This window comes from Leopardus geoffroyi, chromosome C2, assembly GCF_018350155.1.
Source record: "Leopardus geoffroyi isolate Oge1 chromosome C2, O.geoffroyi_Oge1_pat1.0, whole genome shotgun sequence".
Lineage (NCBI taxonomy): Eukaryota > Metazoa > Chordata > Mammalia > Carnivora > Felidae > Leopardus > Leopardus geoffroyi.
This window is the reverse complement of record NC_059333.1, coordinates 42,552,874-42,565,651: the sequence shown is the minus strand read 5'-3', so window position 1 is coordinate 42,565,651 and position 12,778 is coordinate 42,552,874. Positions and strand designations below refer to the sequence as shown.

General features: G+C 37.4%; 1 protein-coding gene across 1 annotated transcript in view; it reads left to right on the top strand.

The window, feature by feature from the left end:
- Nucleotides 1–9,813, top strand: part of PROS1 (protein S) — a 76,897-nt gene extending 67,084 nt beyond the window's left edge. Inside the window, exons 13-15 of the mRNA XM_045501702.1 lie at nucleotides 2,659–2,807; nucleotides 5,086–5,311; nucleotides 9,411–9,813. Of these exons, the coding sequence (XP_045357658.1) occupies nucleotides 2,659–2,807; nucleotides 5,086–5,311; nucleotides 9,411–9,571 (536 nt within the window). The 3' untranslated portion in view covers nucleotides 9,572–9,813. The remainder of the gene's footprint in view (nucleotides 1–2,658; nucleotides 2,808–5,085; nucleotides 5,312–9,410) is intronic.
- Nucleotides 9,814–12,778: the final 2,965 nt, after the last annotated feature.

Below are 12,778 nucleotides of genomic sequence, written 5' to 3'. Positions count from 1 at the left end.
ATCCAACTTTTTAAAACATTTTATATCCAAATTAGTTAGCATATAGTGCAATAATGATTTCAGGAGTAGATTCCAGTGATTCATCCCCTCCACATAATACCCAGTGCTCATCCCACCAAGTGTCTTCCTTAATGTCCCTTGTCCATTTAGCCCATCCCCCACCCCAAACCCCTCCAGCAACACTCAGTTTGTTCTCTATATTTAAGAGCATCTTATGGTTTGCCCCTATCCCTGTTTTTATATTTTTTTACTTACCTTCTCTTATGTTCATCTGTTTCATATCTTAAATTCCACATGAGTGAAGTCAAATGATGTCTTTCTCTGACTAATTTTACTTAGCATAATATATTCTAATTCTATCCACGTTGTTGCAAATGGCAAGATTTCATTCTCTTGATTGCCAAGTAATATTCCATTGTGTGTGTGTATATATGTGTGTATATATATATATATATATATATATATATATATATATATGCACACACACACACACACACACACACACATACTACCTCTTCTTTACCCATTCATCAGTTGATGGACATTTGGGCTCTTTCCATACTTTGGCTATTATCAATAGCACTGCTATAAACATTGGGGTGCATGTTTCCCTTCAAACAGCACACATGTATCCTTTGGATAAATACCTAGTAGTGCAATTGCTGGGTCGTAAGGTAGTTCTATTTTTAATTTTTTGAGGAACCTCCATGCTGCTTTCCAGAGTGGTTGCACCAGTTTGCATTCATACCAGTAGTGGGATTTCTCCGCATCCTCACCAACATCTGTCATTGCCTGAGTTGTTCATTTTAGTCATTCTGACTGGTATGAGGTCATGTCTCATTGTGGTTTTGATTTGTATTTCCCTGATGATAAGTGATGTTGAGGATCTTTTCATGTGTCTGTTAGCCATCTGGATGTCTTCTTTGGAAGAGTGTCTATTTGTGTCTTTTGCCCATTTCTTCACTGGATTATTTGTTTTTTGGGTGTTGAGTTTGATATGTTCTTTATAGATTTTGGATAGTAACCCTTTATCTGATATGTCATTTGCAAATATCTTCTCCCATTCTGTTGGTTGCCTTTTAGTTTTGTTGATTGTTTCCTTCACTGCGCAGAAGATTTATATCTTGAAGAGGTCCCAATAGTTTGTTTTTGCTTTTGTTTCCCTTGCCTCCAGAGATGTGTTGAGTAAGAAGTTGCTGTGGCTGATGTCAAAGAGGTTTTTGACTGCTTTCTCCTCTAGGATTTTGATGGCTTCCTGTCTTACGTTTAGGTGTTTCATCCATTTTGAGTTTATTTTTGTGAATGATGTAAGAAAATGACCAGGGTCAATCTTCTGCATGTTGCTATCCAGTTTTCTCAACACCATTTGCTGAAGAGACTGTCTTTATTTCATTGGATATTCTTTCCTACTTTTTCAAAGATTAATTAGTCATACATTTGTGGATCCATTTCTGGGTTCTCTATTCTTTTCTATTAAGTGTTTGGTTTTGTGCCAGTACCATACTGCCCAAAAGTGACCAACTTTTAAATTAATATTTAAAGTTACATTATAATTTCTGTACATTTGCATGTTTATTTTAGTTTTAGTTTGTTAATATCTTATTGTAAATTTACTTATTTCAAAATGATTATATTTTATATATATATATATATATTTTTTTTTTTCTCTTGAGTGGAAATTAAGGATTAGGAGGAAAAAATGTAATAGCATTAGATGTGGCTAAGTGGAAGATCATCTTGTCAGGGGGTCATTATTTTCTCCATTGACATTTACCTTTTCAAAATCTACAAGCGGTATTTGGGCTATTGCTATATATTACTTCTTATTAAATAAGGAAGACTTCATTCAAATTGTGGATTAATATTTTTAGGAATTACACTATTTTGGAAACATATCAATTCAACACATGTTTGTTGAGTGACTGCTGTGGAGAACAACATGGTGTTAGAGACATGTAGAGCCTGTACTCTAGTGGGATAGACAATTAACCTAGTAATGAATAAAAAGGATGTTAACTAACTATTATGACAAGAGAATCACAGGAGAAGAGTTCCTGTTAGAATTTCAGAGTCCAGAATTGATTTCAGAGTATTTCTCTACTATCAAATATCTAACTCCCCTATTTGTATAAATCCTTATTTTTCCTTCCCCCTGCTTTGAACTGACCCACCCCCCCCCCCACTTTAAGGATGAGGAATGGTGGGTGGTGGGGCTATACCTAAGTGTTCCCTCAGAAATGTTATAATAAATTCAGTGAACTTCCTTCTAAATGTGTGCTTTCAAATATGACCACCTTGAGATTTGACCAGTGGTGATTATACAAGTGGAAGGAATATCTATAAAAGAGCAAACAGGGAAAATTCATAATAATCTGAAATACCACGTCTAGAATTTTATTCTAGAAAGACCAGACGAATGGGGCTTTATTTATTTGTTTTTTGCCTGCATTTAAAAAAAAAAAAATGGCTTTTGTTTTTCTGTGGGTTTTTTTTTTTTTTTTTTTTTTTTTGCCTAAGTTACATAGATCATTGAGAAAGGAGAACTAAAATCTTTAGTATTACACGAAAATGGCTTTGAGTATGAATAGGATTGGAATAATTCCTTCTGGTGCACTTTAGGAGTACACTGATCCTGCTTCTGCTTTATTGTTTAAACAGATAATATATCCAACGCTGAGGGCTGGCAAGTAAACGTGTCCTTGAATATTCGTCCGTCCGCGGGCACTGGTGTTATGTTCGCCTTGGTTTCTGGTTACACGGTGCCCTTTGCCTTGTCTTTGGTAGACTCCGCCTCTGAAAAGCTTCAGGTAACTTTACTAAACCTTTGTGATTCTTGTTTTTCTGTTTTGTTTTGTTATCTGTAAAGTGGATATATTAGCAGTATTTACCTCAGAGTGCTATTTTGAAGATTAAATGAGATAACATATGCAAAGTATTTGGCACACGGTCTCTAGTACATCAGTAAAGACTCCATAAATGTCCATTATTATCACTTTCTTACTGGCTTATTTCCAAGGTCTGATCTAAGAAGTGGGAGAAATTGAAAAGCCTGTTACTGCATCTACAGCCAAGATTAGGTAGACACACACAGGCTGCCTCGAGGTTTCCCAGAGTTCATAGAGATCCACCTTTATTTAGAGTTCTGGAAGTTATCACGGGAGTCTGTGCTAACTACATAAAAGTGAGTCTGATTAAAACACTCGCAGATATTCTGTGCCTAATTATAATGTTTTGTGCTCTCTGGCACTCTTAATCTTTTCTCCCATGAGTAAATTAGAAAGAACTAGAGAAAAGTAAAACCAGTCCACCTGGCTTCTTGCTGGCAACTCTGATTTCAAATTAAGAGGAAGAACAGGAAAAAACCTCTTGGATAAAAGCAAACATGACCGTTATCAGAAGATCTATATTATTCAGCCTTCTATTAGAGGCTAATAGCTCTGACCATGTGTCATCGACAGTGGATTCCAACAAGTTATAACAAGAAGCTTGTGTTTATGCCCAGGTTGGTTTGGATGTTCTCTGTAGCTTTTGGAAAGAGACATGTAATTGAATCATGTCTGTAATAATACAAAGATGTGCTGTTTGCAGACTAATGATGATTGCAGAGAGTTGCTGGTGGTTAAGCATAAGCAACCTAAGAGATCCTGCCAAGTTTTTATCTCCAGTGTACCACCAGGAGCTTACTACGTTTTAGATTTCAACTTGATTTCAACTTTTTGTTTGCCCTTTTTTTTTTTTTTTTAATGAAATGGAAATCCTATCTTCAGCACTACATCCATGCAGTAGAGGACATTAAGGCATGCCATGTCTTTGATGTTTATTTGGTCTTTTCCGTGTTTGACTCCATGGCTGCTGCTGCTGCTTCTCCCCTCACTGCCCTCCTCCTGCTCCCCCTCCTTCTCCTCCTTCTCCTTCTTCATTTCCATGTCAGACTGCCTTCTCAAGATCTGTGTGCAGCGTTTCATAACATTATTTCACATACTATTGATCATTCTGGAACAGTTTGTCAGCTGGCCATTTTAAGACTCATATTAGTGAGTTCAAGGATATAGACATGTATAACGGTAACAGATTTCCTCAGACAGCCTGTATTTGTGAAGTAGAGACTTAACATAGGTATCTTGGATTCTTAAGTAAATATTTCAGACTATCTTTCTACTGTCTCATAACATCCATGTTCCTAGTCCCCATTTTATTTTCTGTCTTTTTACATTTCCTCTACATACACATATGTTATATGCATAGATCACTGTCAACAAGTTGAGTGATTTTGTGTATCAGCACTTTGAAAAGTTAACAAAATGAAAACATTCTGTGTTTTGAATATCATCTGGTGAATACTCTAACTTAGTTCTGGTGAACCCTGGCTTTTCCCTCTCAGGAGTTCTTCGCTCACTTTGTCCCAAGTCTTAACAGGATTGCTTGTGTGGCACACAAAACCCTTTCAGTCTTGCTGGCATGTGCTTACTAAAGCACTTTACATTTTCCAAGTCTTTTCCCCAACAAAGGGTTATTCAGCTCCTTCCTCTTTCACATGTAAGTGTTGAAGTTAGGAAGGCTCACAAACAGAAAAATATTGCTTAAGACATGAGTTTAGGCAAACAACTCTCTTGGCTTACTGAATTTTTAGAAGCCACTATACATCTTAGCTGACCCTGAAATTCGTAAAGCTAATGTATATTTTAAAGTTATGATTAGGGGCGCCTGGGTGGCTCAGTCGGTTAAGCGTCCGACTTCAGCCCGGGTCAAGATCTCGTGGTCCGTGAGTTCGAGCCCCCCGTCGGGCTCTGGGCTGATGGCTCAGAGCCTGCAGCCTGCTTCCGATTCTGTGTCTCCCTCTCTCTCTGCCCCTCCCCCGTTCATGCTCTGTCTCTCTCTGTCTCAAAAATAAATAAAAAAAATGTTAAAAAAAATTTTAAAGTTATGATTATTATAACAAAATTTTTAAATTTAAATTGGGAGGCTCTATCATACTTATTTTTTCTTCATTGTAAGTCAGTTTTTGAATTTAAAAACCCCAAAGTCACTCTTAAGTGGCATTACCATTAATATTTGCTTACATTTTGTCTTTGCTGTGTTTTTCAGGATATCCTGGTATCTGTCGAAAATATGGTAGTATCTAGGGTAGAGGCCGTAAGTCTGTGTTCCAATGAACAATTCCATCTGGAAGTAAGGGTCAACAGAACCAGTCTGGAACTGTTGACTCCACTTAAAAAAGATATCATCTACTCCGAAGACCTTCAAAGTCAACTTGCCATTTTGGACATAGCAATGAAAGAAAGAGTGTCCACTTACCTGGGTGGCCTTCCAGGTATCTTCTTACTTTTTTTTTTTCAAAGTTATCTTTAAAACATCTTTCAAAGTATGTTTTTAATCAAATTGATACTATTTTAAAATTTTCATTTTAATAAAAGGGCATTAGAAGGGAAGACAAAATTCCGGTATCCATTAGTCTTTTCCTGGGGATTTATATTGACATTTTATTGGTACATTTTGTTTATTAATTGTTTTTAATAGTGAACTAAAACTAACCAAGTTTTGCTGCATTTGACTATCTTAGTCAGAACATATTTATTATTGGGGCGCCTGGGTGGCTCAGTTGGTTGAGCGTCCAACTTCAGCTCAGGTCATGACCTCACGGTCCATGAGTTCAAGCCCTGCGTCAGGCTCTGTGCTGACAGCTCGGAGCCTGAGCCTGCTTCGGATTCTGTGTCCCCCTCTCTCTCTGCCTCTCCCTCACTCATCCTCTGTCTCTCTCTGTCTCAGAAATAAACATTAAAAAAATTTAAAAAAACATATTTATTATTTCAGCTCATCCTCAAATAGTCTTGTGAGTTTAACATTTATTCTTTAATTCATCCATCATTTGTTTACCTTATATTTATTAAGAACCTACATCCCAGGTACCAGGGACATAGTAATAAAAAAAAAGATATGATCCCTGTTTCTAAACCTTTTACAATCTAGTGGTAGAGGCAGTCATTAAATAACCAGTTAGGAAAATATGAGGATAGTTAAAATAGTGATAACTCCTATGAAGGAATAGTAGGTATTGCTCTTAGAGCCTGAAAATGGGGACTTGGTCTGGTTGTGGGGGCCAGGAATGAGCTCTCTACAGAAAAGGCTAAGATGTAAATAAATATGATAAATTGAAGGATTAAACTTAACCAAGTAATGGGGTAGGAATTGGAATTAATATGCAAGTGAACTGGTCTATATGTGGGCAGAACGGGGGATTGACACGCTTGAGGAACATATAGAAGATGGGTATGGTGCGAGCATATTGAGCAAGGGGATGGTAGTACAAGATGAGGCTGTGAACTGGGTGAGGATTTGTAGACCTGGTCTGGGGTCCCGAGTCTTCTTGTAAGAACCATGGGAGTCTTTAAAAATTTGTAGGTGGGGCGCCTGGGTGGCGCAGTCAGTTAAGCGTCCGACTTCAGCCAGGTCACGATCTCGCGGTCCGTGAGTTCGAGCCCCGGGTCAGGCTCTGGGCTGATGGCTCAGAGCCTGGAGCCTGTTTCCGATTCTGTGTCTCCCTCTCTCTCTGCCCCTCCCCTGTTCATGCTCTGTCTCTCTCTGTCCCAAAAATAAATTAAAAAACGTTGAAAAAAAAATTAAAAAAATAAAAAAATAAAAAAAATAAAAATTTGTAGGCAAGGAAATGGTATATCAATATACCATGCGTGATGGATGGAAATGGACAGGTGGAAGGCAAAAGTGGATGAGATGAGCTGGGGGCTAATGAAGTAGTAACAAACAGAAGCAATAAGCATACCGTCATCAATGAGTGCCTAGTGACCAGTCTGGGCGTGTTCAGACTGCTTCAAATGGATCCACTTGTTTAATTTTAATTTGAAATAGACCTGTGAGGTAGGTGCTATTATTATCCCCATATTACAGATGAGAAAGCTGCCAGACTAGGATGATGGCAGTGAAGATGGCACAGTGTTTAGATTGGAGATGTATGTGAAAAACAAAATTAATAGGATTGGGGCACCTGGGTTTCTCAGTTGGTTGAGCAACTCTTGATTTCAGCTCAGGTCATGATCTCACTGTTCGTGAGATCAAGTCCTGCATCAGGCTCTGTGTTGACAGTGCGGAGCCTGCTTGGGATTCTCTCTCTCCCTCTCTCTCTGCCCCCCCCCATGCTTCCCCCCTCAAAACAAATAAATAAACATTAAAAATTTTAATAGGGTAGAAAGGCAGGTGTAGGGATCCCCTTCTTAGGTATCTGGCATGTCCAGTTTCATGGGTGGAGATTCCATTTACCATAAAATGGGGAAAACTGGAGGAAGAGCACATTCATCTTTAACTTAATATTGGAAAATATGAAATTGGCATTGATCTTTCATTTTAAATGGCAAAAATAATTGAGGGAGAGAGTTTTTGAGGAATATTTTCTGATACCATTTTCAGGTTATTCTCCTAGGAAAATTCTGAGTTTGATGTCTGGACTTCTAGTAATCTTCATTATATTACTTTAACTGCTCAGGGCCTTCTTTTTTGTATATGGAAATTTTATCTGGGTTTTTGAGGAATAGAAGTAAAGATTCTATGAAAATGATAGATTATGGGGCGCCTGGGTGGCTCAGTCGGTTAGGCGTCTGACTTCAGCTCAGGTCATGATCTCACAGCTTGTGAGTTCCAGCCCCGCATCAGGCTCTTTGCTGATGGCTCGGAGCCTGGAGCCTGCTTCGGTTTCTGTGTCTCCCTCTCCCTCTCTGCCCTTCCCCTGCTCACAGTCTCTCTCTCTCTCTCTCTCTCTCTCTCTCTCAAAAAATAAATAAACGTTAAAAAAATAAACATAAAATTTTTTTTAAAGTGATAGATTAGACAGATAGAAGATCTATCATTGTTAATTATTACAAAGTTACTTAAGTTACTGTGGATAATTATTAGGAAGTATAATTATTGTTCAAATAAATGAATTCTATATCAAAATCTACCTCCTTATTTACAAATTAGTTGAATGCAATTTTTGTAAATCAGACAACGAAAGAGTTCGAAAGAGGTAAAACTGTCAAATTTTAGCGGTTCCAGGACTTTTTCACCAACACTTTAGATTGACTTCAGGTAAGATGTGTTTAGAAAAAGAGTGAGGAAAATTGAGGAGAACTGTGACAATTGAGATATTAGGAGTAGAAACAATGGGATAGGTAAAGTACCAGTTAACATGCAAAATAGGCATATTGAATTGAATGTTATGAAGTAAAAATCAGGGAAAATTGACGATTCTGAGGATTTTTATAATAGTGGCATAATCTTTGATGCTCTGCCAGACTTGAAAGGGTTTCATAAAAAATGCTGTGAGCCCCTAGGAAAGTATGGACTTTATTCACTGTATTGGCAAACTAGAGGTAGAAAATTTGAACTGAATATTTTTTGCATAAGGCACTAAGGAAGAAGAATAAAGGCTGAAACATGTGCATTGGGAACTAAATTGATGGAGAGAAGATGCCAAGAAAGAAGCAAGTATAGAGATGGTTGTTGTTAAGATGAATCATAGCTCTTAGGAATTCAAGGGTGTAACTCAAGTATTAAGTCTGATGAAGAAAGTGAAAGTGTAGAAAGGCCCAAAGACCCTAGTCACTGAAGCATTATTAAAATTATTTTTTAGAACACCAAACAGCACATAAAAGTGAATTCCCTATCATGAGTTGCCATTTTATGCTCAGCAAGAAGCTATTTTTTGGGAAAATACAGAAATCTGCTTTTATTCTAGCAATAATAAAAGAGATATATTTATCATGACATTTTTAAAAGATTTCCAAGTAGCTATAGCTTGGATTTGAAAAAAATGATTTAAAAATGCTTATAAACTATTGTTCAAATTTAAAGAGAAAATAATAAGGGCGCCCGGGCGGTTCAGTCAGTTAAGTGTCCGACTCTTGATTTCGGCTCAGGTCATGATCCCAGGGTCATGGGATCGAGCCCCACATCTGGCTCCACACTGAGCATGGAGCCTGCTTGAGATTCTCTCTCTGTCTCTATCTGTCTCTCTCTTTCTCTCTCTCTCTGTCTCTCTCTGACCCTCTCTCCTGCTCTCATGCTCTCTCTCTCTCTCAAAAAAAATTTTTCAAAAGAGAAAATAATAAAGTAGAACATCGCAAGTAAGAATATGCTCTTTTCGACTCTTTTTCAAGTGTGTTTACTTAGCTTAGGTTTTGATGAGACTGATTGTGTTTATGAAATCAGAGGAACTCATGATATGCTGAATCCAGTGCCAGGCACCATACTTTATATACATGAGTCACTTAATATAAATTTATTGGGTTGAATAACATTACTAACATTTGCCTTATGGTGAGAATTAGGTTGGAAATGGGAAGTCTGAATAGTTCCTCTAGTTGTAAGCAAATAAGATGCCAAAAGTCTTGGGCTAATATCTTAACGTTCTGTTTTTACAGATATTCCGTTCAGCGCCACGCCAGTGAATGCTTTTTATAATGGCTGTATGGAAATGAGCATTAATGGTGTTCAGTTGGATCTGGATGAAGCCATTTCTAAGCATAATGATATTAGAGCTCACTCATGTCCATCAGTTTTGAAAAAAACAAAGAATTCTTAAGGCATCTTTCCTGTGCTGATGATATTTTTTTCCTGTGTGTAATTATACTTACGTTTCAATAATAGCTGAAGGGTTTTTACCTGCAGTGTGCAGGCCTTGATTATTTTATGGTACTTCGACTTTCCTGGAATTTCAAAAAAGGTTGTTTTTCAAGAGAACAAGACCCTTTTGTGATACAAACCACATTAAAAAATTCTTACCTCTATTGCTGCCTAGAAATTAAATAATGAAATACACAAACATTTCTAATTTGAATTTTTTTGCTACAAATGACATTTCTTCATGTTTATGTTTGCAAAAGTAAAATTTAATTTTATCACCGTGAGTTGGTGCTTAAATATCTGTGTTTTTTTGGAAGGCAGGGAAGTAAACTCAAACAAAAGTGCATGTACTAAATACTTGTGATCATAGCAGATACTATTTTATTTATTTTCATTATTTCCTAATGAAGGCAGAAGGAGAGACAGTGGCCTAAGTATGAATTGAGTGGAAGGCTTTAAAGCTTTATTCCCAGCAGCTCCTCAGGCGGACCAGTTTTGGCTTCATTTTTCTTTCTCTTAGCTTCACATTTTAACCAGTAGCTCTCGTGAGTTACAAAACAAGTGGGACACCTGTTCACGAGAGCTCATGTTTGTTGCTGGTTAGTAATTGGAGTTCACAAGGATGAGATACTATATTGTGCTGGAATGGGCGTGGAAACCTGGGACGGGTACACTCCTTAAATTTGGCTGTGTGGGGGCGCACAAGCTCTAGATTAGAAAAGGCAGAACCTAAGTGGAAAGGATGAATGAGAGAATGAATGAGGTGGAAGTTCATAGTTATTCTTAAATCAAACTTCAATTACCAGGGTAACTTGCCAGCATGTGATTGTTGAAGGGCAATGAACTCTGAAAAGTAAAACAGATGTAATGAAAGGATAACCACACGGGGACATAGTTAAGATTGTGTCTTTGGAATGAGGAGGTAAGGATGCCAAGTCCTTGTTGGTAATGCATTTCCAGTGGCAGTTTTATCACTCCCAAACCTACCAGTCACATTAGGTAGGTACCAAAGGTTTCATTGATAGTTTTGGAAATAAATTTTTTTTCTACTGTAGATATTTTATAGCATGTAAAACATAATCGACTGGGGTATTTTCTAAAAATTATGTGAATAATATCTATATTCTATCAACTCTTTGAACAGAAGGTATAATTATGTAATATACATGTGAGTCTTCATACAGCACAGTAGTTCTTTAGTTGAAAGGTGTAAAGCTCAAATATTTGATCAGTAGTTATGGGTAAGGTGTATGCTGGAGCTCAGAAAGGGAAGAAAAGCAAAGGTAATATGTGTTGAGTGTTTGACTCATGCCAAAAATTGTGCTAGCTCATCTTACTGGCTGTAATCTTTCTCCCAGTTACTACGGTGTACTATGGGTGATGAATTCAGGCAACAACTATGGACAATTATGTTGGTGTAAAAAAGCAAAGAAGTACGAAAACTGAAAGCATATGGAAAGGGAAAAAAGGAAAGGAAGGAAGGGAAATGAATTTTCTTTGCGGAGGAGTTTTCACATTCTTGCTTAATTATGCCCAGATACGAGGACAGCTATAGGGATCGATTCCACATTTCCCATCAGAAACAGAAAACTTCCAACATGCAGTGACCTTCATAGAGGCTCCATCTTTCTTTGCGATGCATGTACATGTGGCTTGGGGTGGGGGGTATTTCTTACAAACAAGATTCATCCGACAATGATTTTACACATGGGTTATTTGTTATACCAGACTTCAAGGCTTCCCAGAGAACTTACATTTGAAAATTGGATCTTCTCCTATAGAAGGGGATAAATCGTTTTTCTTACTAAAGTTTCAAATGGTGGGATCTAAAGTCTTATTCTGTTAGTAGTCTCCAGACGGAAAAACCAGTGGATACATCTGATCTTTTTTCAAGTTGATCTTCAGGGAGTTGGGTCAATATTTAAATGACATAGGAAGAATCTAATATCATTATCTGGAGTTGCCAAATAATAAATAAATGTAAAATAATAATAAATTATTTTATACAGATATAAATAATAAATATAAAATGTAATTAAACAGAGCTATATTGAACATGGGTTGAGGCTGGAGCCTTCAGGGATGAATACCTTACTGAGCCAACTCAGCATGGACAAGGCAGCCACAGAGGATTAACAGCTGGCTGTTCTGGAAAATAGGTACAGTCCTAGCCTGCTTTGTACGTGTGGCTAGCAGGTTACAAGGAGGGGATCCAAACTAGGTCGTCTGAATCAAGAGTCCATGTCCAAATTCAAAAATCTATATTGCTCTTATATCCTTACCAGTTATCCCACCACTCAGTAAATGTTAATTGTTGGTGTGAACAAATTCTGTATTTAGCTCTATATAGCAAAGACTTGCTATATCTTTCTCAGCTGATAATATCAACAATTTAATAGTTTTGAAGACAAATTAATATTACTTAATTAAATTAAGGAAATGCTGACAATGACTCTGAAAATGTATATAATTAGAACTCTAGGCTATATATTGTCCTAGGAAAACAACGGAGAAAATGTTCTAGTCCTCCCATAAAAATAATCACAGTCTAGGAGATAGTAGAGAAATGGTACAAATAATTCAAATGTGAGCCTGAGTTTGGTAAGAGGTGCAACAGGAGAATAAACCATATGCAGGGGGTTTTGGTGAGGGAGAAATTGATTATAAATGCAAGCCTAGTGAGTTGCTATTTAACTTAGGCCTAATAAGATCCATATGAATTTCTTGGGGCACCTGGGTGGCTCAGTCAGTTAAGCATCTGACTCTTGGTTTTGGTTCAGATCTTGACCTCACAGTCATGAGATTGAGTCCGCATTGGGCTCTGCCCTGAGCATGAAGCCTGCTTGGGATTCTCTCTGCCCCTCCCATCTCTCTCCTTCTCTCTCTGCCCCTCCCCTGCTCATTCTCTCTCTTTCTCTCTCTCTCTCTCTCTCTCTCTCACACACACACACACACACACACATACACACACACACACACACTCAAAATAAACATTAAGTATATATATTCATATACATATATATACATATATGTGAACATATGAATTTCCATTAGTTTCTCTGCTTCCAAGTCCTCTTTCCCATAATGTTTTGGTAATCTCTCACACAGAGATCTTATTTCAGCATAATTCTCAAAATCTCCCTTATTTCCCTATTGATTATTGCAT